General features: G+C 36.4%; 1 protein-coding gene across 1 annotated transcript; it reads left to right on the forward strand.

Moving 5' to 3' along the window:
- The first annotated feature begins 8,795 nt into the window (after positions 1–8,795).
- Positions 8,796–24,393, forward strand: Ugt2b15 (UDP glucuronosyltransferase family 2 member B15). The gene is given in 6 exon segments (NM_153314.3): positions 8,796–9,549; positions 11,031–11,179; positions 12,583–12,714; positions 20,154–20,241; positions 22,643–22,862; positions 23,919–24,393. Coding segments are annotated over 6 exon segments (1,593 nt in total). The 5' UTR covers positions 8,796–8,825; the 3' UTR covers positions 24,199–24,393.
- The last annotated feature ends 1,710 nt before the right edge of the window (positions 24,394–26,103 follow it).

Consider the following 26,103-nt stretch of genomic DNA (forward strand, 5'->3'; position numbering starts at 1 on the left):
CACTCATCTGTTCAGGGACATCTGGGTTGTTTTCAGCTTCTGCCTATTTTAAATAAGACTGCTATGAACAGAGTGGAACATGTTTTCTTTTTACATGTTCAGACATCTTTTGCGCATATGCTCAGGAGTGTTACAGCTGGATCCTCAGGTAGCACTATGTCATATTTTCTGAGGAACCACCAAACTGTCTTCCAGAGTGGCTGTCCCAGTTGGCAGTTCCACCAGCATTGGAGGAGTATCCTTCATTCTCCATGTCCGCACCAGCAACTACTGTCACCTGAGTTTTTGATCTTAGTCATTCTGACCTGTGTGAGGTGGAATCTCAGGGTTATTTTGATTTGCATTTTCCTGACGACTGAGGATTTTGAACATTTATTTAAGTGCTTCTCACCCATTCAAGCTTTCTCAGTTAATAATTCTGCTTAGCTCTGTACTATACTTTTAAATAGGGTTATTTTGTTCTGTGGAGCCAAGCTTTTTAGTTCCTCGTATATTTTGCACGTTAGCTCTCTCTTAGATAGGTTTGGTAAAATCTTTTGCCAATCTGTGGGATACCATTTTTTCACCCATTATTTTTATCTACTAGGGACTTCATATGTTCAACTGAAAAAGGGTTTTTCTTACCTCAAATCTCAAGTCACATGCAAATTTGCAAAAATACTTCTCGAGAAATTTAGTTACTTCTTGCTCTGAGTCAGAAAAATATTTTAGAGAGCTTATGATTTTAAGAATCTTTATGTAGAAACATCTCCTTTCAGTTCCTCTTAGTATACATATCTCTTTTCATATCCAAAACTGCTAATTAATGTTAATCTGAATTCATCTTCTTCTAGGTCATCCAAAAATCAAAGCCTTTGTAACTCACAGTGGAGCCAATGGCCTCTGTGAGGCAATCTATCATGAAATCCCTATGATTGGCATTCCTATGTTTGAAGAACAACATGATAACATTGCCTACATGGTGGCCAAAGGAGCAGCTGTATCATTGAATATCAGGGCAATGTCAAAGTCAGATTTTCTCAGTGCACTGGAGGAAGTCATAGACAATCCTTTGTGAATATAACTTTCTAAAATATGTTTTATTCATTCATTCATTCATTCATTCAATAACTTGCTTATTCATATATGCGCTCATTGTTTTCTTACTGGAAGTCAAAGAAATGTGAATTATACTCATATGAACCAACATATAGTAGGCATGGTTGAGTACAAACATTATACTCTCCTTTACTTTTTGTTTTTAAATTGCTAGGTAGACTTTATGGTCCTTTGCTATATAAATCAGGGTAGCCTTAAGTGTGCACCCCTTCTGCTTTACCTTCCACACTACTTGGCCAAGAAGTATTTTTGACACCCCTGGACAATACCCTGAAAGAAGTCTTTCATGTCCTGTGTGGGTTTTTTAGTAGGAATTCTTTGGGTATTGGAAGGAAAACATTAGGTTAGATGAGAAAAGTTCATTAAAACTATATATGTATATAGAACTTGAATAGGATGTAAGGAATAAGTAATTAATAGTTTCATTCTTTTTGTTTTTGTCATACATTCTTGTTGTTATTTCCTCCATTTTCCACCTCTTCTACTCTTCCCATTTCCCTAATTAGATCCCTTGAATTCTGCTACCTCCTTTTACCCTATTCACACCTTCTTCTCTATTTACACCCCCTCCCAGTCTCTGAGGAGCTTCTACTCTTCTTATTCTTCTAAGGAATGAAGTTGAATCCTAAATTGTAAATGAACGTAATATAAGTATCAATGAATCAGGATGTTTCAATGAGAAGAAAGACACAATTTTGCTCTTGTGCTTTGAAATTACAACCATTGTAATTCCTACATGTTGTGCTAAATCAAACTGATATTTAGGAGTGATAACTCAGGCCTCTATGTCACCCTTCTACTTACATACCCATCAATAATCTTTCAACAGTAGAATCAAATGCACTTGCAATATGCTTCTTTGTGAAATTTGGGGAACTTTTCTAAAATCGGAATGTTAACAAAAATGAAGATTAGTAATAATATCAAAAATTAGGCTTAATGGTTAAGTACCTGAAGAATAAGTTATCCCACTTCTGGGCATAAACCCAATGGTGCCCCAATATATAACCAGACCAGAAGCTCCACTATGTTGATAGTCCCATTATTTATAATAGCCTGAAGCTGAAAAGAATTCAGATGCCCTTCAAGAGAGGAATGGATAGAGAAAATGTGGTCCATCTACACAATGGAGTACTACTCGGCTATTAAAAAGAATGACTCCATGAAATTCATAGGCAAATTGATTGAACTAGAAAATATCATCCTGAGAGAGGTAACCCAATCACAAAAAAACACATAGTATACAGTCACTGATAAATGGCTATTAGCCCAAAAGCTCGAATAACCCAACATACAATCTACAGACTACCTGAAGCTTAGGCAGAGTGATGACCAAAATGTGATGCCTCACTCCTTCTTAAAAGGGGGAACAAAAATATCCATACGAGGGAATATGGAGGCAAAGTTTAGAGCAGAGATGAAGGAATGGTCATACAGAGCCTGAGTCACATGTGGCCCATATATATATAGCCACCAAAACTAGATAAGATTGATGAAGCTAAGAAGTACACACTGACAGGAGCCAGATATAGCTGTGTCCTGAGAGTCATAGCCAGAAAATGTTAAATACAGATTTGAAAGTTAGCAGCAAACCAATGACCTGTGAAAGGATTCTCGTTGGAGGAATTAGAGAAAGAATTGAAACAGCTGAAGGGGCTTGTAACATAAATGAGCACAGTTCCCCAATAAAAAGACACAACCTAGCAGAATGGATGTTGCATTAAAGAAAAACACTTCAACAATAAACACAGACATATCATCAGAGTAATGGGCTCAGAAGAATAGTTTTAAAAACAAAAATCCCAAAGAAGCAAGCTGTAATAGACATTCTAATATCGAATAAAATGGACTTATAACCAAAATTAATCCAAAAAGACAGAGAAGGACAGTTCATATTCATCAAAGCAAAAAATCTGCCAAGATGATATTTCAATTTTGAATATCTACATCTCAAACAGAAGAATACTCACATATGTAAGATATATGTTGCTGAAGTTTAAATTGCACATTGAGCCACACACATTAATAGTGGGGATTTTAATAGCCCTCTCTCATTAATTAACAGGACATCCTGATAAAAACGAAATAGAGAAAAAACCCTAGCAGGCATTATGAAGGAAATGGACCTAACAGACATTTATAGAATATTTCACCCAAACACAGAAGAATATATTTTCATCTCAGCACCTTATCGATCATGCTCCAAAATTTTACATCTAGTCAGTCACAAAGCAAGCCTCAACAGATACATGAAATTTGAAACATCTTGATTCTTATCAGGCCACCATAGAATAAAGCTGGGCTTCAAAATCAGCAAAAGCAACAAAAGCCTACCTGCTTTTGGAAATTGAACAACTCTCTTCTCAATGGTCTTAGGGTCAAGAAGAAATAAAGAAATCAAGGATTTTCTAGAATTCTATGAAATTGAAGGCACAACAAACATAAATTCATAGGATATAATGAAAGCAGTGCTAGGAGGAAAGTTTATAATATTAATTGCCACCATAAAGAAATTTGAAACTTCTCATACCAACAATTTCAAAGTATACCAGAAATCTCTAAAGAAGAAGAAGATAAAAGAAGAAGAAGGAGGGGGAGGGAAGAAGGAAAAGAGGGAGAGAGGGGGGGGAGGGAGGAGAAGAAGAAGGAGACTGAGAACAAGGAGAAGGAGAAGGAGAAGAAGAAGAAACCACATCAATGAGGAGTAGATGCAGGAAATAATGAAATTCAGGGAATTCAGGGCTGAAATCAATCAGTTAGAAACAAAGAAAACAAACAAACAAAAAAAAAGAATTGGCAAAATCGAATTGGTTCTTTAGGATTTAAGAAAATAGATAAATCCTTAACCGAACTAACAGAGACACCCAACAACAGACAATGAAGACATTCAGAGAATCATTAGCTCTTAATTCAAAAGACTAAACTCTGCAAAACAAACTCAAAGAAAAAAATTTCACGATTATCTCAATAGATGCTGAAAATGCTTTTAACAAAATCCAATACCCGCTTCATGTTAAAAGTATCAGAGACATCAGGGATACAAATCACATTACATAACCTAACACACAGCAAGACAATAGCCAACATCAAACTAAATGAAGAAAAACTTAAATTACACTAAATTCAGGACAAGACAAGACTACCCAAACTCTCTCTACTAGCATGGTTGTTCTCTGAGAGACTACCCAGCATCTGACTCAGACAGATCTAGATACCAACAGTCAAACACTAGATGGAGCATGGGGAATGTTATGGAAGAATAGGGAGAAGGATTGCAAACTGGAAAGGCATATGATCTCCACAGAAGACTAATAGAGTCAAATCACTTGAAACATTGGGGGACTTCAGAGACTGAGCCGCAAACCAAAGAGCATACAGAGACTGGATTTTAGGACTCCCTGCACATTTGTAGTAGATCTGATGCTTGCTCTTCATGTGGGTCCCTAACAATTGGAGCTAGGGTTGTCCTAAAAGATGTTACCTGTCCATTGGATATGTTCTAGTTGTCTGAAAGGTCTGGCCCCAGTGGGTGAGAATGCACATCCACAGAGACTTGATGGACCAGGGTAGACAGAATACCCAATGGGATTCCTGACTGCTAAGAAGAGAAAGGGGGAAGGAGAGAAGGATTGTGAAGAGGCTTGGACCAGAGGTAGACAGTAAATGGGAAGTAAAATAAATAAATAAATAATTAATTAATTAATTAATTTTAAAATTTACAAAACTTTTAAAACCTTTTGAAATGTTTCCTACTGAATTCTAATCTGATGTAACTGCAGAACTCATTTTGCTTCCATTTGGAAAATATTTATTGTTTAAATTTTGTTTCCAGGAAATATATTGTTATTCTTAAAGTGAATTTCTTTTTATTAATAATTAATTAGTTAATTTCCTTTACATTCTGAACACAGCTTCCACTCACTCCCTCCTCTGCTCTCACTCCCTTCCTCTCACCATACCTCCCTCCATACTCTCTCTATTTTTCCTAAGGAAGGGGAGGTCTCCCTTGGATACAAGCCCCTTTGGCATGTTAAATTGAAGTAGGACTAGTCACACCTTCTCCTATTGAGACTAGACAAAGCAGCCCTATTAGGGAAAAGCCATCCAAAAGCAGGTTTTGCATAACTAAGCATACATACATATCATCTTTATTGTCTGTAAATGCTAGTTTATTTTTCTCTTATATATATTTTAGTAATATTAGCATAAAATATGTTATGATTGTTTTCTACTCTCCTTTCTGTATTAGCTGTGCTCTGGCTTTTTGTCTTTCACATATTTATATGATTATGATGTCATGTTTTTGTTTTTTGTCTAACATAGGACCGTCTTGGCCATGTCTTATAAAGTTGCCTAATAGGATTAAATTCATATGTTTTCTACTTTCTCAAAGACTTGCTCTTTCCTTAACATCTGAGAGGTAATTTTGTGGCATATATTGTTTCAGCCTCTTCTCTATTGCTTCTGAATGTACTACCTTGTCTTCTGGCCCATAGGGCATCTACTGCGAAGCTGGATGTTACTCTAATAGTAATTATGTAATGATTGCAAATGTTATTTTCCTGCTGATATTTTATGTTTTTCTTTCAACAGGACTTTGACAAGTTGATGAAAATATTCACCAGATAATGTCATTTGGGCAAATTCATTAGGAATTCCTTGATGATCTTGGAATTGGATGTCCCAAACTTTCCTAAAATAGAAATACATTTTCCAATGATTTTCTCAAAATTTTTGTCGCTCTCTCTCTCTCTCTCTCTCTCTCTCTCTCTCTCTCTCTCTCTCTCTCTCTCTCTGTGTGTGTGTGTGTATGTGTGTGTGTGTGTGTGTGTGTGTGTGTGTGTGTGTGTGTGTGTGTGTGTCAGGAGGGGATCTCTTATCTCCTTAAAATACTTCAAAACTCAATGTCTAATTGTTTAAAGTGTCTTTGAGGCTATTTGAAGTCATTTGCCTTGGTTTTTCTATTGGCATGACTGCCTTAGTTGTTTCATAGAACTTACATTCAAGGTCAGATACTCTTCTAACTGATTTGCTCTTAGTAGGAAGAGTAAGAGTATTTGGATGATACCAGAAAAATAAGTCCCACTGAATAAACAAGCAAGGGGAATAGGAGCTCACAGAGACTGAAGAAGCAACCACAGGTACTAGATAGATCCACAACAGGTCCTCTTCCATATATAGCATAGATTACTCACTTAGTTTTGTGGGAGTCCTGACTGGGAGAACAAGTTAGTCTATATCTACTGTGTCAGCTCCTCAGATGTTATTCCTCTTGTGGGGTTGCTGTGTCCTCTGCTATTTTTGCTTCAACTTATACTTACTTTTGTCATATTTGGTTGTTATCTCTTAGAAGCTTGCTGTTTTTCTAATGACAGAGAGGGGGCAGATCAAGAGGGGAGAGAAGGAGAAAAAAAGGGAGAAGTAAAGGGAGGGGAAACTACTACTAGGTTACATTAAATGAAAATAAACTGTTTTTAATTTAACAAATGAAAACCTCCAAAAGACTTGCTACTCAAAGTTCATATTTTTGACTGAATAATTATTTTATTATATTACATTTAATTCTTTATACTAAGAACATCTCTGGAGATATGCCATTCATTACGTGTACTTAATTTCTAATTTTATCGAATTGTTCAACAGTATATTCTAGTAAAGTAAAATTGCCTAACATTTCCTAATTTTGAAATCTTTACAAGGAAATACATCAATTTTACTCTTAGCAGTTTGTTTGCAGACAGTTTCTTGTCCTTTAGAAACAAATGCTGTCTTGTTATTTCATAAATTTTCCATTACTGTGTCATGATTTGTTCATAGGACAGGTAAACTGTATTGATTTTACATGTAAAAGGGTATTAATTTTTATTATTCACTCTAATTGATTAAGAAATACCTATGGAATTATAGAGATAATGTTTGGGCTCTCTCTATGCTGGAATATCTAAATATAATTTGTCATTTTGCCAGAAGATGAGAAATAACAGGTAAGTCTCTTAACATGAATAAATTTTAAAAAGTATTCAATGGATGATGTAACGGTGGCAGGGAGGTCATATTCATTAAATTATCTTAAAAGTGATTCTACAGAATGAAACACATAGTTTCCCATGTGCTGCTCCCTGTTGTGTATGTACATATGGTTAGATAACTGGATTTTAGCATAGAGTGATCTAAGATTCAGGAACCATGGGCAAGTTGGTCAATCAATTTATAAGGCATATACTGATCTATGCAGGAAGATCAGGTGATAGAGGAAAAAAATATGTATTGGGTATTTTTACTCTGTTCAAATTTCTATAGTGTGCTAGCTGCGAATCTCACCACACCAACCACACAGAATATGAAAGACGACATCATCTTCAATCCAGGGCATGACAAAAGCTTCTTGGTGTCACTGCATACTCTGACATATCAGGTTAAGATATGCCTACAGCTGGGCAGAAGAGAGGTAGGCATAGGTTTATCTCATAGGCTTAGGTCTGAAGCAGAGAACATGAGAAGGAGGAGGAGGAGGAGGAGGAGGAGGAGGAGGAGGAGGAGGAGGAGGAGGAGGAGGAGGAGGAGGAGGAGGAGAGGATAGAATGTTATGGGGTTGTTGAACCATAAAGACATGAGCATGAATGCTGACCACTTGAAATTAAAGCTACCCAAATTGAAATTGCCAAGTTATAACTGATGTGTTATTGACAGAGCTGTAGATAAAATAGCATAGAACATTGCTATCAGCCCACTTCCAGTACTGTTAAGATTAACTTAATTATAAAGGTTTTGTATCTTTTATTTGGAAACTGAATGGTCAAGGATAAGGAGAAATTCCCCATAAATTATTTACCACAACAGGATAAAGCCATCTCCTGAAGTATGGCTAGCCTTATTCTGAAGCTCCTGAGTTCATCCACAGCTTCCCTCTTCTGCCAGTAAATCCTCAGGTAGGGATGGGAATTCATGTGTCCCTTATCCATTCTAGGATTATGATCTGTAATCCCAGGCAGGTTTTGTGTATACTAATGGGGTTTGTATGTGCAACAGTTTTTCAGTGTTCAGAAAATTCTAGTTATCACATTGATGTTGTGGAATCTCAACACATCTCTTTATACTTTCTCCCTTTATGGAAGAGGCCAGTGGAATATCCGTTTTATTTTTCCAGGTTTTTGATTTTGCTGAAGTGAGGACTAAGCGAGTAAGTATGTTGCATGAAATTCTTGCAAATTTATCATTGAACTGTTCATAATTAACTGCGATTATGCCATAAAACGTTGGTCATACACTTATATTGTTGAATTGGATTACATGAATATAGTGATCAACATAGATACAAAATTTCTTCATTCATTTTGTGGAAGGAATAATGATGAATAATGATCAACTATGTATATTAATGTGCTTTCAATTCTATACAGAGGAGAATTCAGAGTCCAGTCACATTATCATGTCACTAGTTTTGTGAGATATTCTAATATCTATGTACCACTAATAATTGAACATGAAGTAATTACCACTTGTCTTATTAAAAACACTCCATCATAAAAGAGACATTAAATGCTCTCATGTAAACAGAATAATTAAAATCGTTATTCACTTTTTCTCCTATCACCATGGTAACTATCATTTATCAGCTTTGAGCAATGCAAGTTATATTTTAACCTCTGGTGTAAAGCTTACTAGATAAAAGGTCAAGCAGTGACAGAAAGGAAAACACTGTGAACAGAAGGATTTTGATTTTTAAGATGCCTGGGAAGTGGATTTCTGCTCTTCTCCTGCTACAGATAAGTTGCTGTTTCCAATCTGGGAACTGTGGGAAGGTGTTGGTGTGGCCGATGGAATTCAGCCACTGGATGAATATAAAAACAATACTGGATGAACTTGTACAGAGGGGCCATGAAGTCACTGTTCTGAAACCTTCGGCTTACTATGTTCTTGATCCGAAAAAATCGCCAGATCTTAAGTTTGAAACTTTCCCTACATCTGTCAGTAAAGATGAACTGGAAAATTATTTCATAAAGCTTGTGGATGTGTGGACTTATGAGTTGCAAAGAGATACATGTTTGTCTTATTCTCCTTTACTACAAAATATGATAGATGGATTTTCTGATTACTATCTAAGTCTTTGTAAAGACACCGTTTCAAACAAGCAGCTCATGGCAAAACTACAGGAATCCAAGTTTGATGTTCTTTTGTCAGATCCTGTGGCTGCCTGTGGGGAGCTGATAGCCGAAGTGCTCCACATTCCTTTTCTGTACAGTCTTCGCTTCTCTCCAGGCTACAAAATTGAAAAGTCCAGTGGAAGATTTATATTACCTCCATCTTATGTACCAGTAATTTTGTCAGGAATGGGTGGCCCAATGACATTCATAGACAGGGTAAAAAATATGATATGTACGCTTTATTTTGACTTTTGGTTCCATATGTTTAATGCCAAGAAATGGGATCCATTTTACAGTGAGATTTTGGGTAAGTTACATTTCATCTCAGTAGCTTGAAAACCTAAGTTTCCCAGGTGTGTAAAGCCTTATGACCATGGAATACAAAGTGAAGTAGTTTTTTATAGGTGATCAAATGTATAATGATATTAGCTATCAAATTCACAAAATCTTGTAAAAGCTCATTTAATTGACCAAATAGAAGAAGGTAGCAGTCCTGACACAAGATACTTTGGTTAGCTATACAATTGTATAGAGATGAAATTAAATGGTGTCTGGGTGATTCTTTATTCCTCTACTGAATTTTTTCCTGTATTTTAATAAGTTTCTAAGCAGTTAGCGAATCTGGGTTCATGAAGATTCAAGAATGTCATATTTTGTAGTTTCAATATGTATAGATATAGATATAGATATAGATATAGATAGATAGATATCATTGAAGAAATTATTTTCTCTTGTCTAGGCCAGTGTCTTTATTTAAAATGAAAATGTAGGGTGTGAAAACATGGCCAAAGGGCTGAAATTGTTTATGTATGGTTTATTACCGGAGTTCTCTTCACACTATCAGTCATGTCAAGTGGCTCAAAACTGCCAGTAACTTCAGCTACAAGAGAAGCGCTACCCTTTCATGGTATCCACAGGCACTGGTATAAAATAACATATGCTCATGCAGATATGTGTATAAATTAATGAAAAGATAGATCATAAAATATTTTCTATTGATTTCATTTTTTAAAAATCTCCCTAATCTTGAAAGCTGTTATGATATTTCCCAAGTTTAGAAATAGAACTGATATTTCTACCAGCTCCACATTTTTTTATTGGACCCTTACCTAAATTCTGTTGTAAATGGCAAAATTCAACAGAAACATGAACACATGTGCTGGATTTTATAAAATCATTTCCTTTCTTTCTCTTAAAAATGTACCACAGCTAAGTCTAGCCCAAAATTCCTATTCTCATAATTCTGAACATATTGTGATAGTTTATAGTATAAATACTATTAAATATATTAATATGAAACAAGACTAGAAGCATTAGCCAAATATTTAGCCATTTATAAACTTTACAATTTCCTGTAAGGAATAAAGACTAGCTACAAACTATCATACTGAAAACTCTGGCTGCACAGCATAATGAGAGATTTGGGCATGAAATATGTGTTGATATTTACCATAGTTTTTTTTTTTTATTTGGAGAGAAAAATATGTGCTTGCTCATATAATGGCCTAGAGGTTATTTCTGTAAATAATTATGGTTTTAAATTAATGAGGAAACATGAAATAATTCTTACAGTTTGCTTTAAAAACAAACACAAATTAACATGGATTTATATGAACGAGAAAACAAGTATTGATATAAGTTATAGTATGTATTAAAGTATTACATTTTACATGCACATGTGCTACATAACACATGAATTCTTCCAACATTTTAAGGAAATAGATTTTATACTCAGCAGACAGTCCTCTCAAGTTTACTCTGTCTCACTTGCTCATTTTCCCTTTCTAGGAAGGCCCACCACCTTAGCTGAGACAATGGGCAAAGCAGAAATGTGGCTCATTAGATCCTACTGGGATTTGGAATTTCCCCACCCAACATTACCAAATGTTGACTATATTGGAGGACTCCAATGCAGACCTCCTAAACCCTTGCCCAAGGTAAATACATTCTTTCTGTTTTTTTCATTTCATATCATTTCTCATGAAATGTTTTACATCTTTCATTACATTTTTCTACCAATAATAGAGATATGTGGGAAGTGGAATTAAAAGTCCTGCTAAGTTAGAGCTCGATAAGCCCAGGAAATAGCATGACACACATGAAAAAAATATATCAGTGAGTGAAGGCATGTAGGGTATTGGAGTGATTGGCCATTAAGTAAAGTTCTTACAAAGCAACCATAAGAACATGAGTTTGAATCCCAGTGCCCACATACAGAATTGAGTATTCTGGCACAGCATGTATGACTTTAGGACTGAGTTGCAGAAGCAGGTTAAAACTGAGGATACTAACCTGTTAAAATACTGAGACTCATGTTCAATATGAGACAGTCTCAAAATAATATGTTAAAGTTAATAGAGTAGAACATCTGATTTTATCGTGGCCTTCATTAGATAAAAGGTGGGGAATTTGGAGAAATGAAGAAAATACTCATTAATACACAATATCAAGAAATTATTGCATACTATATGATTACCCCACAGTTGTGATTATTTTATAGAGAGTCAAAACACTTTATTTATCGTAGGAGGAAGTATGCATTAACTGTCACATACGTACATAACACAGCATAGATACTGTTGCATTACACACTAGCTACTAGAATTAAATCAGTCATCATAAGAGAAAATTGAACAGCAATGCAAAATTTGCAAATTCTTTCAGATGAAAAATGTAATGCAGCTTCAAATTTACCAATATTTCTTTTTTTCTCCATCTGGATTAAATTGGGTATTTCTTATTTACATTCCAATGTTATTAACTTTCCCGGTTTCCAGGCCAACATCCCCCTAACCCCTCTACCTCCCATTCTACATGGGTGTTCCCATCCCCATCCTCCCTCCAACAATCCCATTCACTGGGGGTTCAGTCTTGGCAGGACCAAGGGCTTCCCCTTCCACTGGTGCCCTTACTAGGCTATTCATTGCTACCTATGCAGTTGGAACCCAGGGTAAATCCATGTATAGTCTTCGGGTAGTGGCTTAGTCCCTGAAAGCTCTGGTTGGTTAGCATTGTTGTTCATATGGGGTCTCAAGCCCCTTCAAGTTCTTTCAGTCCTTTCTCTGATTCCTTCAACGTTTCACATACTATATTTGCATTCCTTAGCTTTCAATTCACCAGAGTAAAACATAGAGAACCTTTATTGAACACATATGAGTACACATCATACCATTGCCTGTGTTTGACCATGCCAGTTCTGTCTTCTGTATGTTTTAACACCATGATTTTATAAATTCCAAAAAACATTTCAATTTTTATTCTCCTAGGTTTTTTTTTAAGCTTTCGTACGTGATTGTTCTATAATCGCTATTGTGTGATAGAACAAGTGCTTTATTCACAGGATATGGAAGATTTTGTCCAGAGCTCTGGAGAGCATGGCGTGGTGGTGTTTTCTCTGGGGTCAATGGTCAGCAGCATGACAGAAGAAAAGGCCAATGCAATTGCATGGGCCCTTGCCCAGATTCCACAAAAGGTGAGGTAAATTGCCCATGAGAGGCGACTGTAAACTGAGACTGTGAAAGTCCTCAGAAGGTCTGATTCTAACAGAGATTGTGTGAAACCTAAAGGTTTAGGTAAGCTTTAATTTACTTAGATAAATTAAAAGCAGAAATACACAAGAGATGGTACAATTCAGAAGATATTTTTGACAAGTGCACTGAATATCAATGTTCTGATTTCTGTGGGTACATTCTGAAATACTGGCATTATGATGACAAGGGTCATGCCTGTGATGGCTGTTGGTAGACATAGAAAATTCTTCTTGCTTTCTCATGAAATGATAATAGTTGCATTCATTTTTAGTTCATGTGAATCAAGACCAACATGTATAAAACCTGTGCAACCAAAAACACAGACGAAATCTAAGTCAACCCTTCCCTAGTGGAAAACCACACATGGGAGAATATTTGGAGAGGACAAATGGCTCCTTACATTTTATTGTTTGCTTTTAATTTTGATTTTGGCAATAAAAGTACACACAGTTAATACCGCACAGATCAAATTAATACACTGGGCTTTCCCAGTGCCATGACAATTTAGCACAAACTCTTGTGGAGCTGCTTCCCAGAGCCTGTGACTTGACACAATTTCACACTGCCACTCAGATTAGTGGCTTCAACAGCAGGAAATCCCCATTCCTCAGACTCCTGAGGTAGGAAGATAGATTATTTTTAAGGACTGAAGTAGGGGGGTATGGAAAGGAGTGCTTTAGTGAAGATTGTGGTAAGGAGGGATGAATAAGAAAAAAGATTATTCAATGAAACTCTTACGGAAATGAAAAAAGAGATATCAATCTAACTGTTGTGGTCCTAGTCATTATTTGGAGATCAGGTGTAAGTCCAGTGTGCTCATGAGGCCAACATGTTCTGAACTATTTGTCCGCAGCAGCTGCTCTACAAAGGATTGTATGTCTACTTGGATGAAGTTGGTACAGCAGGTTTAATACCTATGTTTGAATCCTACCTTGTCACTACTCCAGAGGAAGGTGGAAGTCAGAGGCATTAGCCAACTTTATTCAGAGAACAACACTCTGAGGGTCACGAAAGGTCATGAGTCCATAGTGCATGAGTTCCAGCTGCTTTCAAACATAAAATGAGCTATGTGTGACAAAACCATTGTTTTGTCAAAAGGAACATGAAGGACAGCTTAAACATTACCTGGCGGACAGTAAGAAGTCGAAGTGGTTAACCCAAAGCAGACCCACTCCTATCTGCTAGAACTGAGAAGGGGGGCAAATCAAATTCCAAAAGTAATTTCTGGCTTTGAAGGAACTGTGGTCAAAGGTCCTTTCTATTTTTCTTGGAGTGTTTTGACAACAACTCAAAAATTGCCTCTATGCTCAGACTCATTTCTCACATCTCTTCCTTTTTAACTTTTTAAGCACAGAATAATCAGTGTGATTTTGTTTAATATGCATTGAAATTTCATTATCTTTGCATGTGTGAATATCCACAGATTTATGGGAATAGACAGAATCACCAGAGATTTTTAGGTGATGACAAATGCTGTCAGTTAACTTCTTCCTTGGTGCATAGGGTCTACCAAAGTAGACAAACTTCACTTCTGGTGATAGAGTCAATGAATCTTTTTACCTTTTAGCTGGAGGATTTCTATATTCATATTGATTGTCACAATATTCTCACCTGCTACCTTAGTCCTGCATGAATCAAGGCTAGAGGAGTCGAGAGGAGTCCAAAATGCTTCATTGGAAGTATCTGCAGTGCCAGATGCACATACTTTGTTAAAGTTCTTGAGACAACTCTACTTCCAAGGATTAAATTGTTGAAATCACATAAGCCTGTCTAAAGGCAGTTCAGCATGTTCTGTAGAGAAATAGTATTGAGTACCTGAACATGCATCACCTTCAGGTAAATTGAAAAATAAAGAACATAAGGAAAATGCAATGATATCCCTAAGCATCTCCCATGATTTTTTTAATAATTTTTATTTTTACATTCTATGTGTTCTTTTAATTATGCCCTGAGCATAATGATTGTAAAGAATTCTTACAATACGATTAATAATCCATCATTTACAGTAGTTTTAATTTTTTCTACTATGCCTAATCCACCGTCAGTTTTTATTAAAAGCAGGGACTCCCTTATCTTGGAAAGTTTGGATAAGAAAAAGTACATTGCAAAAGCATTCTTTGAGTATAAAAGTAGAACCAAAAGAAATTTAGAATATATATCAATGCATACATGCACGTACAGTATCAAAGACAGAAGAGCATAGTGAATCGAATATACTTTCCTTAAATCACTAATATTTTTTATCTCTTACATCAATTCTAGCTTTCAGAATATGATATTATAAGGGCTAAAAAGTAGCATATTCTTGTACAATTTGTCTAACTTGTCTAAGTGGGATATGGTATTGTACAAGAATTCCCAACAGCATTAATGTGCAGTGGTGTATGTTCATATAGTATGAAAGAAGAAATAGGGCTGTTTAATGCATCAGCTTGTTTATTTCATTCTGTAATAGTACCAGAAAGGTTAGAGAGTGTACAAGTATGAGTAATAAACGAAGCATGAGTGCAGGTTAGAACCATTTGTTTTAGATCCTGTAGCAATGGGAGCAAGGTAGGATGTGAAAATGAAATAAGAAGTTTCTAATACTACTATAACAATCCGTGTTTGAAAACTACATAGAGTTCTGTAACTCACTTTAAAACTTATTTTTAGTTAGGTGCAAGGTAAATAGAGCAAGTAATATATCCATACAATTGTAGACATTAGATCCTACCCTGATATACTAATTGAGCCAGAAGAGAAAGCAAGTAATATTTTATGGCCCTTAGAATGTAAATGGATCCATTCCAAGGCATATTCTCTTGTTGTTTAATGCATATAGGAGACAATTTAGGGGAAAATAACTTTAAAGGCACAATATAAAAAATGCCTTTTTTAAAACTTGGATTCAAATAGTTGTAGTACTTTTGACTATCAAGATGAAAACACAGAAAATCAAATGCCATCTCTCAGAGTTTTAAATAGATCAATTACTCCAAAATTAGTTATTCTCAAAAATAGTATGTAGGCAATTAATATTCCCTAATAATTTTGAAAGTTGTTCGCTGGTTTTAAATTATCCTTGCCATGGTTAATAACAAGCTAGTTACTATTTTCCCCAGATATTATAATGTCTGACCTTTGTACATTTTCAGGTATAATAATCAGTCTGTATTTATTTAGCACATCCTGAATCATGCCATATACACATTGTATCTCTTTTGGTTTGGAAGGGACTATCAGAACATCATCCATATAATGAATACTATAACCCTAAGGAAAGGCCTGCATCATGGGCTCTAAAACCATTACAACATGGAATTGGGGCATCATAGTGGATTTAGCCATGCATTGAGGTAATACAGCACATTGATATAAAAGCTGCGGTTCTTTAGGGTTGCATGAAGAAACAGAAAAGGCTAAATATACCTTATTATTAAGATGAATAGGTATAGTGTAAAAGCAGTTTTTCAAATTCATAATAGTTTAAGACAAATCTTTACTAATAGGTGTCAGTGCAGGTAATGGCTGTCAAGCTCAAATTGACCAAATGGTGGCATTAAGGTTTCACAAGTCAACTAAGCATTACATTTACCATATTTTTCAATTACAAAAACATGAAAATTGCAGGGAGAAAATTACAGATCTCTGTTGCCATTCTCCAACTGTTGTCTGACTACTGGTGAGGAGCCTATAACTTTTCACTTAGAAATTGGCCATTGAGATGTTCAGACTTATTAACTAAATTTTATATAGTGTTTATCCATTATGCAAAACCCAATTCATGCTTTTGATATTGTTAACGTGCCAATAGAGGTTCCATAAACTTTTTCACTCTTAACCATTTTGATATCCCAACTTTTACCTTAGCATTTGAGATTGTGAACAGTAGGTAGCATTAGCAGTAAAAATATGGGTCTCTGCATTGGATTGTTATCGAAAGTGTCTTCACAAAAGATTAATAATATTATGTGTAACAAAAGACTTAAGGACTTCCATTCTGCCTTCTGGATTTATACATTGTAATTTTCTCTAATCTTAATTGAGCTCATAGTTCACAACTCTATCAAGTCTGAGTTTGTTTCTACAATATGCCATTAGGGTGACTCTTCAATGCTTATAAAAGAAACATTAGTTCCAGACTCAAACAATGCTAGAAAATTTCCTTTTATTTGTAAATGCACTAATTATCATTTACCTTTATTTGTGTGCTTAAAGCTACAGTCTTATTTATCCTGCTGAATCCTCCCACATTAATCCCATTTTCTTCATGAAGTGACTATATCTGCAATCATAATAACCGTGTAAATTTACTTCTGGCTTTAAAATGCCAATCAGTATGTTCAGTGATCAGGAGCATCATATCTTTCATATAACTTGCATCAGTCACTACTGTAAGAATCATGGTTCCATTAATTGATAAACTACTGTGACACAAACAGTAATACAACTATTTCAGGCAGATTATTTCCCCAATACCCTGTGTGTCACTTAATAGGACATTGAAGAGGGGAAATGGCAATACAAGGACTATCCAGTGCAACACTTGTTTGAGTAGTAGCTTGTATTAAATAATAGATTGGCTGTACTCTGAAGGTGGCAGAAATCCTGTCTTTTAGATTTAAATCCTTGTATTGTGGAGTCTTTAGGGTTCCCTCATAAGGTTTCTCGATTGTTGGCTGGCATTCTTTTTGTTGGCATGCAATATATTGCCATACTCATCATATTTATTTCATCGTTCCTTATCCAAATGTTTGTCCTTTTTGCATACAGATCATAAACCAGGCTCTTCTTGATTCTGAGCACCGAACTGTTATAAGGGCAACTTACTTTGATTGTTTAAGTGGTAACTTTACAAACATCATTTATTGTAGAACAACTGTTCCTAAAACAGGTAATTTCCCTCTAGGTTGTAGGTTGCTACATTGCTATATAACATCAGAAAGTCCATAACATTTTTTATCTCTCTTTGAGGCTTGATTAATCTTTCTCAATCTTCATTACAGTTATCTAAAGTAACTGTTTTATAAGAACCCTTGAATTTGTTTCCACTATACTTGTTTTTCAATAGCATCTCTGAGTCTCCCTCTAAAATTGACATAAGGTGCAGAGGTATTTTGCATATTTCTATATTAAAAGGCACTAAGTCTGATTCCATGTCAGTTTTTATGCAGGTAGCCACAGCAGCATAGCTAATGTGAGGGGACTGATGGAGGGACATCATGCAAATGGTAAAATGTTGATACAAATCCTTATCAGACTTTCTTTTTGATATTTCTAGGATTATCCCTCAGTCCTAGCTGATGAATGTTTTGATGGGCTTTATTTTTAAGCCACATCTGCCACTGAGGAAATTGAAAAGGACTAACAACCATTGTAGCAATTACATAAAAACCATAGAGCAGACATTATGCCTTACTATTCCAACAAAAAATAGGCATAGTGATATGGAGCAATAGGTCCATAAGAAGCACAGGCTTTCTTAAAAATCCTTCACAATATCCATATCTAGTTCCTGAAAAATATTTTGATATTATTGAAACTTTACAGGAAACACTGGGAACAAATAATCAGGCCAGGGAGAAATAGATAGACGAATTTCTTTCCTTTGAATTGCCCTAATTGCCTAGGATGTATTTATTAGCTTATCCCATAGACTTTCCTAAATCCTCAACAAACAGGGAAAGATTTAAAGATTAGATCACCTGCATAGTTGCCAGTGGTGCTACTTTTCCCTGGCATTTTGCCTTCACTGGGAAATTGTCTATTGACCTTTTCTTTGGATATTTTTATTTAAATTTCAAATGTTATTCCCTTTCCTAGTTTCCAGACCATAAACCCCCTACTACATCCTCCCTCCCCCTTCTTCTATGAGGGTGTTCCCCAACCCAACCCCACCCCTTCCTGCCTCCCCACCCTGATATCCCTATACTGGTGGGTCCAGCCTCGGCAGGACTAAGGGCTTCCCCTTCCATTGGTCCCCAACAAGGCCATCCTCTGCTACATTATCTTTTTTTGAAAAACCAATTTTAAAACATCGTCATCCTGTTTATATTCATGCAAGAAACTGGATGTCACTTCCTGTTGATTATTAATCTTATCATTTTAAAGTATTTTGATAACAGTCTAAATCAATGCCCCTATGACCAAAATCAAACATAGGTTTGTCTGTCTTCTGCCCTGTTATTCTCATTCACCTCTTACTGTGAGTGTGCCCAATCTCCTGTTATGAAGCCAACTTTAGGTCCCCATTCAGTACCACTTGTCACAGCCCAGAGAGAGTAAGACATGGTAGAATGGAGCTGATATATGAGGCAGAGTAACTTCTCATGAAATAGCCAACGTTATTAATAGCTTCAAACAATGCATACTCCAAGGCTTAAGAAATGTCACATGAGTAAAGATCACAGGATTTCAAGCTGTATAAAATCACAAGGACAGTCAGGGTACTAATATATAGACTCAACTCCTATCTGGTACATATAGGAAGATAGCACAGACACATAACAAGAGAAACCTTGTGTTTCGAAGAAATATGGTAGCAAGACCCTTGTCCTGTTTTCTTGGAGTGTTCTCAATGCAGTAAGAATTCTACATACACAACTCCATTCCTGAACAATTCCAACACTACAATATGCAAGGGTTCTTCCAGATGAGTCAGATGATTCCATATCCTGTGAGCGACCACGTTGGCCATTATATCCGAGTACTCGTGGGCAAAGAGAATTCTGCATGAAAAACAAGAATCCATAATCAAAGACAAAAAATTGAAATTCACTTAAGTAGCATAGAACAAGTGAACAACCATAAACTCTAAAGTAATTAAAATGTATTTTATTACACTGTTAAGACTACAATATTAGAATTGTCAAAATAATTTAGATCAAATAAATTATTAGTAATTTGCCAATATTATTTGTAGTTGAATTATTTCAATATGGCAATGTACAAATATTTTCCTGCATCATTAACTGTCTCATTTGTCTACACATCTCTTCCTGGGAAGTGGTGATTATAGTTACCTGTGTGAGTGTAACACAAAAATTGCTGGCACTCTTGTGTGAGTCTTCTGAGTTCTCAGTACTCACTGCTTGGGACTTTCTCATCTATCCAGTCAGAGGTGTTCAGAGCTGTTTTCCCTTTACTTAAAAAAAACCTACATTTTAAAATTACTTCTCTTTTAGAAATTAAAATTACACCATTTCTGCCTTTCCATTACTCCCTTCAAACACTCACATAAACATGCCCCTTGGTCATTTTCAAACTCACAACTCCTTTTTTCCATTAATTGTTACATACATATACGTGTGTCTCCACATTTCTATTTCTAAATATATCCAGCTCAGTCTTTGTAATGTCAAATTTGGCAACACCAATGAAATTGTCTAACTTTTAACAGGTTCTTTGGAAATTTGATGGCAAAACCCCAGCAACCTTAGGACCCAATACCAGAGTCTACAAGTGGCTTCCCCAGAATGACCTCCTTGGTAAGACTCTAGAAAAAAATGCAACATCATGACTGAGTCCTGGATTTTTGTACCTATCACTTTTCAAACTCTTTATATTAAACTTACTTCAGGAATTATTTATTTAAGATAAAAAGTTCTAACATTAATTCGATCTTTTTACCACACATATATTCCTTTCTCTCCTTCTTTCTATCTTTCTCTTTCTTTAAGTCAGGGGGATTTTATTCTAATTCATTTTTGTTAACTAGAAACAAATGTCACAGCTGTGAATTCTGTACAACAAATTTAAAATGAAACATGTATGCATGCACAGAACTTTCTAAGTGGTTATAACCCCATACCTTACTTTGTTAAATGACTCACTCATGACTCCATCCATGTCTTTCTATTTCTTCTTCTCACTTTACATTTTAACCATTTGCATAAAACTGTGTCTACCAGTGTCTAACTCTCAACAGACTGATGGTTAAAGCTAAATAACTAGCTCAATTATACAACAGAATGGTCCTTTATCCAAGTTCCCTAAGAGTAAGAAAGGTCACCTTTAAAATATTTTTATTTGGTTATTTTATTTATTTACATTTCAAAGTATTTTCCTTATCCCAGTTTCCCTTCCACAAAGCCTCTACTCCCTCCTTCCTTTCATGCCACTATGTGGGTGCTCCCATACCCACTCCTGGCTAAGCGGCCTAGTTTTCCCTCATCCTGAGTCATCAAGCCTCCACAGAACCAAGGGGCTCCCCTCGAATTGTTGCCTCATAAGTCTCTCCTCTGCTACATACTCAGCTGAGGCATGCATCCCTCCGTGTATATTCTTTGGTTGATGGTTTTCTTCCTGGGAGATCTAGGGGGTCTAGTTGGGTGATATTGCTGTCCTTACTCTCTGGATGCAAACCCCTTCAGCTCCTTCACTCTTTGCCCCAACTTCTCCATAGCGATCGCCATGCTCAGTCTGATAGTTGACTGCAAGTATCCATATCTGTATTGGTAAGGCTCTGGCAAAGACTTTCAGGATACAGCTATATCAGGTTCTTGTCAGCAAATGCTTCTTGGCTAAAGCAATAGTATCTGGGTGTGGTAATTACGGACAGAATGGATCCCTTGGTGGAGCAGTCACTGGATGGCCTTTCCTTTAGTTTCTGCTCAACTTTTGTCCCTTCTTTTCCTTTTGACAGGAAGAATTCTAGATTAATATTTTTTGAGGTGAGTGGTCAGCCCCATCCCTCAAACATGGCCCACGATTATACATTAGATATGGTCTCTACAGAGTCTCTCTCCCTTCTGTTGGTTATTTCAGCTCGCACCCTCTACTTCTTGTGATTATTTTCTTCCCCCATTTGAGTATGACTGAAGCTTCCACACTCTGGTCTTCTTCCTTCTTGAGCTTCATATGGTCTGTGAGATGTATCATGGGTATTCAGAGCTTTCTATGTCTAATAACAACTAATCACTGAGTACATACCATGTGCATTATTTTGTGACTTGGTTACCTCACTCAGGATGAGATTTTCTACTTCTACTCACTTTCCTTCAAATTTCAAGAAGTCATTGTTTTTAATAGCTGAGTAGTATTCCACTGTGCAAATGTGCAACTTTTTCTGTATCCATTCCCCTGTTGAGGCACATATGAGTCATTTCCAGCTTCTGGCTATCTTAAATAAAGCTGCTACAAACACAGTACAGCATGTTTTCTTGTTATAGGTTGGGGCATCTTTTGGGTATATGCCCAGGAGTGGTATAACTGGATCCTCGGGTAGCACAATGTCATATCTTCTGAGGAACCAACAGACTGACTTCTAGAGTGGTTGTACCAGTATGCAATCCCAGCACCAATGGAGGAATGCTCCTCATTCTCCACATCCTCACCTGTATTTGATCTTAGTCATTCTGACTGGTGTGAGGTGAAATCTCAGGGTCATTTTGATTTGCATTTTCCTTGATGACTGAGTATGTTGAACTTTACTTTAGGTGCTTGTTATCCATTCACGATTTCTCAGTTAATAATTATGCTTAGCTCTGTACCACACTTTCAAGTAGGGTTATTTGGTTCTCTAGAGTCCAACTTTTTAGTTCTTTGTATATTTTGCATGTTAGCCCTCTATTGGATGCAGGATGGTAAAGTTCATTTGCCAATCTGTGGGATTCCATTTTCTCACTCATTTTTTTTTTACCTGCTACGTACTTCATATGTTCAACTTAAAGAGGGTTTTTTATACTTAAAGTCTCAAGTCACATGTAAATTGGCAAAAATAGTTCTCCAGAATTTTTTCTTGCCCTGAGACAGAAAAATATTTTAGAGAGCTTATGATTTTAAGAATCTTGATATAGAAACTTCTCCATTCAGTTCCTCTTAGTATACATATCTCTTTTCACGACTAAAACTGCTAATTAATGTTAATCTGAATTCACCTTCTTCTAGGTCATCCAAAAACCAAAGCCTTTGTAACTCATGGTGGAGCCAATGGTGTCTATGAGGCCATCTATCATGGAATCCCTATGGTTGGCATTCCTATGTTTGGAGAACAACATGATAACATTGCCCACATGGTGGCCAAAGGAGCAGCTGTTACACTGAATATCAGGACAATGTCAAAGACAGATTTGTTCAATGCACTAAAGGAAATAATAAACAATCCATTGTGAGTAAAATCTTTAATAATGTTTCATTTATTCATGTATTTATTTATTATTTATTCATCCATTCATTTGGTCACATGGTTATTTAGACATAGATTCATTGTCTTCTTACCAAAAGCCAAACAAATGAGAATTATACTGAAGGTAATGATAATGATAGGAGCAGAAAAAATAAGGGCTTGATTCAGTACCCACATTATTCTCTCCTTTACTCATGGTTTTTAAATTCCTTGTTTTACTTTATGTTTCATTGCTATGTAAATCAGGGTAATCCTAAGTGTGCAACCCTTCTGCTTTACCCTCCACACTGCTTGGGCAAGAAGTATTTTTGACACCCCTGTATAATACCTCAAAAGAATGCTTTCTTGTCTTGTGTGGGGTATTTTAGTAGGCATTTGTTGGGTATTTGAAGGAGAACCATGAAGTCAGATGAGAAAAGTTCATTAGACTATATATGTATATGGGCCTGGAATCGAATGTAAGGCATAAATAGCTATTAGTATAATTTTTTCATACATTCTAGTTGTTATTGTTTCCATCTCCCTCCTCCTCTTCCCATTTCCCTAGTTTGATTCCTTGAATTCTGATCTCTCCTTTTCTTTATTCACATCTTCTTCTCTATTTAAACACCCTACCCATCTCTGAGGAGCTTCTACTCTTCTTATTCTTCTACCAGAAAAGCTGAGTCCTAAACAGTAAATAACTATACTGTGAATACTAATGAATGAATATGTTTTTATGAGAAGAAAGAAACAATTTTGCTCTTGTGCTTTGAAATTACAACCGTTGTAATTCCTACCTGTTGTGCTAAATCAAACTGATATTTAGGAGTGGTAACTCAGGCCTCTAAGTCACCCTTCTATGTAATGTAGCCATCAGTCATCTTTTCAACAGTAGAGTCAAATGCACTTGCATAATGCTTTTCTGTGAAATTTGGACTTTTCTAAAATCAGAATGTTAACCAAAAAAATGAAGATCAGCAATGATATCAAAATTATTCTAAATGGGTAAGAGCAGGATTTCATTCCATTAACTGATGACCATTTTCTCTCTTATAGCTATAAAAAAAATGCTGTGTGGTTGTCAACCATTCACCATGACCAACCTATGAAGCCCCTGGACAAGGCTGTCTTCTGGATTGAGTTTGTCATGCGCCACAAAGGGGCCAAGCACCTGAGACCACTTGGACATAACCTTCCCTGGTACCAGTACCACTCTCTGGATGTGATTGGATTCCTGCTCACCTGTTCGGCAGTCATTGCAGTCCTTACTGTAAAATCCTTCTTGTTTATTTACCGACTCTTTGTGAAGAAGGAAAAGAAAATGAAGAATGAGTAGAGCTCATTGACAATGCACTACAGGAATGAAATTTCAGCCTCATTCTAATTTATGAATCACCTTCTTAACACTTCCTGATTATTTTTTTGTCAAGGCAGATCATCTTTGTAAGAAGACATATAACTCCATAAATACTGATATGTTATCAAAAATTCCATCATTCATAAATTTTAATAGCACTTAATATAAAAATATAAAAAAAACTGTACTTGATAGAGTCATTTTTTTCATCTTTATTAACTTGGGTATTTCTTATTTACATTTCGATTGTTATTCCCTTTCCCGGTTTCCTGGTCTACATCCCCCTAATCACTCCTACTCTCCTCCTCTATTGGTGTTCCCCTCCCCTTCTTTCCCCCGTTACCACCCTCCCCACAACTATCTTGTTCACTGGCAGTTCAGTCATGGCAGGACCAAGGGCTTTCCCTTCCACTGGTGCTCTTACTAGGCTATTCATTGCTACCAATGAGGTTCGAGCACAGGGTCAGTCCATATATAGCCTTTGGGTCGTGGCTTAGTCCCAGGAAGCTCTGCTTGTTGACATTGTTCTTCATATGGGGTCTCAAGCCCCTTCAAGTTCTTTCTGTCCTTTCTAACATTCCTTCAACGGGGGTCCAGTTCTCAGTTCAGTGGTTTCCTGCCTGCATTCGCCTATGTATTTGCTGTATTCTGGCTGTGTCTCTCAGGAGAAATCTACATCCGGTTCCTGTTGGCCTGCATTTCTTTGCTTCATCCATCTTATCTAGTTTGCTGGCTGTATATGTTTGGGCCACATGTGGGACAGGCTCTGAATGGGTGTTCCTTCTGACTCTGTTCTAAACTTTGCCTCCCTATCACCTCCCAAGCGTATTCTTTTTCCCCTTTTAAGGAAGGAGTGAAGCATTCGCATTTTGGTAATCCTACTTGATTTTCATGTGTTCTGTGCATGAAGGGTCATTGGAGCATTTGGGCTAATGTCCACTTATCAGTGAGTGCATACCATGTGTATTTTTCTGAGATTGGGCTACTTCATTCAGGATGATATTTTCCAGTTCCATTCATTTGCCTATGAATTTCATAAAGTCATTGTTTTTGATAGCTGAGTAATATTCCGTTGTGTAGATGTACCACATTTTCTGTATCCATTCCTCTGTTGAAGGGCATCTGGGTTCTTTCCAGCTTCTGGCTATTATAAATTAGGCTGCTATGAACATAGTGGAGCACGTGTCTCTGTTGTATTTTGGGGCATCTTTTGAGTATATGCCCAAGTAGGTATAGCTGGGTCCTCACGTAGTTCAATGTCCAAATTTCTAAGGACTTTCCAGACTGATTTCCAGAATGGTTGTACCAGTCTGAAATCCCACCAACAATGGAGGAGTGTTGCCAGCATTTACTGTCACCTGAGTTTTTGATCTTAGCCATTCTCACTGATGTGAGGTGAAATCTCAGGGTTGTTTTGATTTGTATTTCCCTGATTACTAAAGATGTTGAACATTTCTTTAGGTGTTTCTCAGCCATTTGGTATTCCTCAACGATTAATTCTTTGTTTAGCTCTGAAACCCATTTTTAATAGGGTTATTTGTCTCTTTGCAGTCTCACTTCTTGAGTTCTTTGTATATTTTGGATATAGGCCCTCTGTCAGCTGAAGGATAGGTAAAGATCTTTTTCCCAATCTGTTAGTTGCCATTTTGTCCTAACAACAGTGTCCTCTGCCTTACAGAAGCTTTGCTGTTTTATGAGATCTCATTTGTCAATTCCTGATCTTAGAGTATAAGCCATTGGTGTTTTGTTCAGGAAATTTTCTCCAGTGTCCATGTGTTCGAGATGGCTTCCCCACTTTTTCTTCTCTTAGTTTGAGTGTATATGATTTGATGTGGAGGTCATTGATCCATTTTGACTTAAGCTTTGTAAGGGTGATAAGAATTG

Source organism: Rattus norvegicus, chromosome 14 (genome assembly GCF_021556685.1).
Source record: "Rattus norvegicus strain SHRSP/BbbUtx chromosome 14, alternate assembly SHRSP_T2T, whole genome shotgun sequence".
Taxonomy (NCBI): domain Eukaryota; kingdom Metazoa; phylum Chordata; class Mammalia; order Rodentia; family Muridae; genus Rattus; species Rattus norvegicus.